Source organism: Oryzias melastigma, linkage group LG7 (assembly GCF_002922805.2).
Source record: "Oryzias melastigma strain HK-1 linkage group LG7, ASM292280v2, whole genome shotgun sequence".
Classification (NCBI taxonomy): domain Eukaryota; kingdom Metazoa; phylum Chordata; class Actinopteri; order Beloniformes; family Adrianichthyidae; genus Oryzias; species Oryzias melastigma.
The window spans coordinates 18,240,808-18,245,808 of record NC_050518.1 but is presented as its reverse complement, the minus strand read 5'-3'; the positions used below and the strand labels follow the sequence as shown (position 1 = coordinate 18,245,808).

At 38.3% G+C, this 5,001-nt stretch overlaps 2 protein-coding genes across 6 annotated transcripts in view; one reads left to right on the top strand and one right to left on the bottom strand.

Moving 5' to 3' along the window:
• The window catches only part of pou6f1 (POU class 6 homeobox 1), a 15,691-nt gene extending 13,133 nt beyond the window's left edge, over positions 1 to 2,558 (bottom strand). For 4 of the 5 annotated variants that reach the window (XR_004948206.1, XR_004948205.1, XR_004948204.1 and 1 more), the window contains exons 1-2: positions 2,157 to 2,557; positions 428 to 515 (exon numbers count right to left, since the gene is read on the bottom strand). Coding sequence is in view for 2 of the 5 variants with exons in the window: in XM_036212841.1 (XP_036068734.1) it covers positions 428 to 481 (54 nt within the window). In the remaining 3 variants the exon portion in view is untranslated. Of the gene's footprint in view, positions 1 to 427; positions 516 to 2,156 lie in introns of all 5 variants that reach the window. The other variant, XM_024292110.2, reaches the window with a different exon arrangement.
• A 1,778-nt stretch (positions 2,559 to 4,336) lies between these two features.
• The window catches only part of dazap2 (DAZ associated protein 2), a 7,724-nt gene continuing 7,059 nt past the window's right edge, over positions 4,337 to 5,001 (top strand). The window contains exon 1 of the mRNA XM_024293221.1: positions 4,337 to 4,502. Within this exon, the coding sequence (XP_024148989.1) occupies positions 4,490 to 4,502 (13 nt within the window). The 5' untranslated portion in view covers positions 4,337 to 4,489. The remainder of the gene's footprint in view (positions 4,503 to 5,001) is intronic.

Sequence of the window (5,001 nt, the reverse complement as noted above, 5' to 3'; positions counted from 1 at the left end):
AAAAAAAAAAAAAAAAAAAAAAGATATCAGACCAAGATTGACTAATATAAAGACGGAGTTAAAGCTGTTTGTTTCTCAGTCGAAGTCTTTAGATTTTTTTCTTCTCGGAACCACTTCCTGTTTGTAACGTGAGGTCCAATTCTCATATACAGTCAATGGTTCATCATCAACAGCATTGAACTGATTTAATAACAAAAATGTACTTAGAGGGGGGGTGAGGAAAGGGGGAAAAAAACAATAAAAAATGACAGTTTAAAGACTGATAACACGGCACCAAGCAGCAGGTATTATTTGGTAATAAAACAGAGAAGGCTGACGGGTGGCAGTTAATCATCCCGTTAAAATGTGGCGAGATGGGACACGAGGGGAAAACAGCAGCAGGCCATGGACGGGTCCTTCTGTACTGTGACAGACAGGTGAAAGTTACCTGCTCATTGACAGTCAGAGGGGCATCTTTGGAAGGAGGATTATTGGAGCTCATGGCGAGATGCACCACTGCAGTCCTCCTGGGCTTCCTGCAAAATAAACAAATAATGCAAACTGTCATTACTGTTGACTACTTTGTGCCGATTTGGACACCATAGTCACTACTTTTATTTTTTTAAACTGCAGTATGACGTCAGCAATTTCAAAAAGTGAAAATCTAATCAATACAAACATTTACCACGTCTATTTATGACTCCACTGTGTTCTGATGACGAAAACGTTGATAGTTTATTTAAAAATTACGTTTTAACACTTTTTGGGGGGAAAATTAGTTCAAACGCAATGCATTGTGGTCAACGTAGTGAGCATAGATGCATAATGGTTTTTCACAAAGCCTTTTGGGAAATTTCTAGGGCACTCAATTTTAGAATTGTAGATTCGGACAGCACAACAAAAAGGCAAACGCACTGTATAGTGACTAGTGAAGAATTTCTGACATATCCTTAGACTTCGCCAAGTCTCTCAAGTCCTGTTTTGATCTATTGCACGTGTCAAGGTGAAGGCCCGGGGGCCGGATCCGGCCCTCCAGGTAATTATATCCGGCCTTCCAGATCATTTTATTTTATTGTTATTACAGCCCGATGTCAGCATGCTTTTATTTCTAACTTATAGTTTCGACAAAATATATTTTTATGGAGAGTAAAATATTAAAAGTTATTTAAGGTTTAAATTAATTTATAGTGGAATTATATTCCTGTCTGTTTTTTTTCCCATAGAAATGTTAAAAAGTTACATTTTTAAAGTTTTAAAAAATTACGTTTTAGCGTGTTCAATAAATATATATATATATAATTAAGGACATAGTTTTTGCAGAGCTGCAGGGGTTCATTAGAAAATTCACCTCTTTTTTGTGGGCAGGATTGTTGTGGAGTAAGCCTGCACTTATTTCCCATCATCCCGTTGTTTACATACTCTCCTGCTAGCTTTCAGCCCTTCACACCCTCCCTAAATTAGCCGTGCAACAGAAATGGCGAGCAATATTGGAAACGAAGACGTTAATGGATCTATTTGTCTACAAGCTTGTGCTAGTGGCCTGCCGATTTGGCATTTTTGCTCCTGATTCACCACGTTTGAATGAAGACATATTCCAAAATGTAATTTTGAGCCTATTTTTTTTAAAATATGTCCATTATCAAGAAAAAATGTTACAACTACATGTTAAAGAACCTCAAAACACAATTTTTTTCATGGAAGTGAGACTCTAAAACTGACTTTATTGTTTGTTAGTGGTTGTTAAACCAGAAGGGCCTGAAAATAGACCCCAAAATGTTCCAAAAACTGCACCAAAAATATAAACAACTGCCACCAAAGAGACACGAAGTGGCTCGAATGTCTCCCTGCTTCCGAAGAGGACTACTTCCTGCAGCAGGAGCGGGGGGATATGTCAAAACTTCAGCGGGGGTTGACGGGCACCCCACCCCCATCCCGGCCAATAAAAGTCCCTCTGCGTCGGCCACTTTAGAGGCGAAGCACCGCGCACGGACACCCGGAGCCCCTGTGAACCCGTGCCGAGACGGAATATTATATATTTCCCTCTCTTTATCATAAATATATAAATTATGCTAATTACGAGCATTGCATATTAACCAAAACTCATTTCCTCTCGCCATTTCGCTGCGTCGCGGAGGAGCGAGCCTGAACACAGCCCCGCTCTATTTTCTCCAACTTACCGCTAAAAGCCGCCTGTTTTTCCGCACTCCGCCGCGTTCAAAGGGGCTCCTTGTCGCCGCTTGTTTCAGTCACGCATCATTATAAATTCACCTCAGCTCCCAGACAGGCGCTGTAACTGCACACAAAAGAGAGGTATTTGCATTGATAAGCAGGGCTGCAACGTCGGGCTTCTCCCCTCTCAAAATGCAAAGACGACGCCCTCTCAGCGACACTCCGAATGACCGAAAATCCCCCAGGTGGCTCACTGAGTCTCTTTTGGGCTGTAAAATTGGACAATTTTGCCCCAAAATTGCCCTTTTGCACTACGTCATGAACATAATTTATGCAAGGAAAATTCTTGCATTGAAAGATGTCTGCCTCGACTCGAGCGGTGCCATGGTTCCCTTAAAGGGACCGCGCCTCCTGGCGAAGGCCGCGCGCGCGCGGAGTGTGTCATCAACCAAACATTCCCAAAAAATGCTTCCCGGAACTCTTCATTCGACAATTTTGTGTAACTTTCCACGACAAAGTGACTTCTGAAGTTATACTATATATGGTTAAATTTTGAAATATGATTATTGAACATTTAAAATACTCGTTTGGGAAGTGTACAGTTTTTACCACGAGGAAGATGGAAAATTCAAAGCTTTTGAGTATAATAATGGAAGTGACAAATCTTGTTTTTACATGATCTTATAGCCTTTTTTTCCCCAACGGAGAACATATATATAGAAAATTATGATTATAGTTGCATTTCTAAGTTGTATAATTTGTTGTGAATTAGGAAATGCAGTTGGGAAAAGCTTGTAGTTGTGACGTAGAAGCTACTACGGCAAGCTACAAGCTCATTTCTCCACTCCACTCTACTGTAGACGACTAGATCTGCATACATCTTTGTTTTCCTTGACTAAGCTGGCCTCTTGTTCAAAACTGTACGTCTGGATAGCTCCAATTTTGCTTGCCATTTTTGTTGCTATGGTTAAGGAAACAGAAGGATCATGGGAACATGGGGTTGGCTTACTGACAATTCTGGGGCAAATTTCTGGTGTACTCCCGCTGTGCAGAAACTATGTCCTAGAAAAATACACAGTTTAAAAAAAATAGACTAAAATACAACCATAATAATAATAAAAAAAACAAAACATGGGAACACTTTTAAAATAGTTTAAGAGATGACTGGAGTAATAGGATTTAAAATAATTAGAGTAAATAGAGTGTAGGAAGGGGACTTTGTGTTTTTTTTCTTTTTCAATGTCTTGATTAGTAGGCCTGCAGGAATATATATTAACTTTCGCAATTTCACCCTGTGCTATATGCATGCTGCATAAGACAGTGTAAACTTTGATAAATGTTTTACACTCATGCTAAAACAATCTCATGGTAGCTTGAAGTATTTAACAAATCAAATTCACATATTTAAGCTATCGGATGCACACCTTTTAGTATTGATGTTAGCCTATGTAGGCAGGGGTAGATAGGATTTTAATTTAGGTTATGAAAAGTCTTATTTAAATAAGAGGATGCAGTGAAATGGAAAAGATGTATTAGTTTTTTTTTTTTTTTTTGCTTTGCTTTTTGTTCATGTATCACACGTGTCAAAATCAAGGCCCGAGGGCCAGATCCGGCCCTCCAGATCATTTTATGTCATTGTTATTATGGTCCGATGTTATCTTGCGCTTATTTCTAGATTTTATAATTTAGACCAAATATATTTTTTTGGAGAGTAAAATATTGAAAGTTACTTAAGGTTTAAGTTGATTTATTCTGTAATAATATTTCTGCCTGTTTTTATTTACAGTAATGTTAAAAAGTTACGTAATTAAAGTTTTAAAATTTAAAATTTAAAAAACTGATGCATTTTATACTAGCACAATGATGAATTAAAGTCTTGATTAAAGTTTTTGTTTCTTTGAAACCATAACTTCTTATATCAAAACAACTATATGCTAGAATGAAAAACTAAACCGAATATTTTAAAGCTGTGCTACATTTTGTTATTTAACGAATATAAATGATTAACATTCATAAAAAATCAACAGTTTTACACCTTATAGCTTAAATACAGTATTTCTTTTATGTTAAACATGAAAATAGAAGATGGAAGGAGATTGTTTTTCCTGTTTTTTTCATACAGTTCCGTAATCCACCAGATGGGGGCGCGCGAGTGCAGATCTCGCTGTAAGCAGTTGGAGCGCAGATAAAGAACGGGTGACGTAACCACTTCCACAACAACAAGAAGCAGAGAAACAAGGAAGTGGATGATTGTATAAAGCCGTAACCTATAAGGCCGTGACAAGATTCGTTGAGTTCAGTGAAACCAGATATTTTTCATCCTCCGGATCAATCCACAACTATGAATAACAAAGGTATGCCTTCAGACCGTCACCAAATAATTAGCCAGTTGTTCGTTTGACGACGCTGGCGTTTATATTCAGAGGCGGAGAGCTATCGTTATGGCATCTGATGCGAACTTCACGTTTAGCTACGTAGATAACAATACGCTGGCGTCTTCTGGGAAACACCTACGCCGAACCGAGACTTTTCCCAAATCGTCAGAAACTGTTACCAATGTAAATTTAGTGTCACGTTTTTATTTTTCTACCGTTTACTAAGCGGGTCACATACTGTGCAGCCAGCTAACATTATTTTAAAGGGGAAGCTCACATGATTTCACTGTTATGGCTCACTGTTTCCTGCTTTTGTCCATGTAAACATCAACGTATCTTTATAATTCATGGTGATATAAGTTAGTTTGGTCGCTATTAATGATGGTCGTGAATAGGGCTGGGCGATATGACGATAAAAAACCGTGTACGATATCCAAAGCTGACGATAGGTCATTTTTAAGATATCGTTATATCGCGA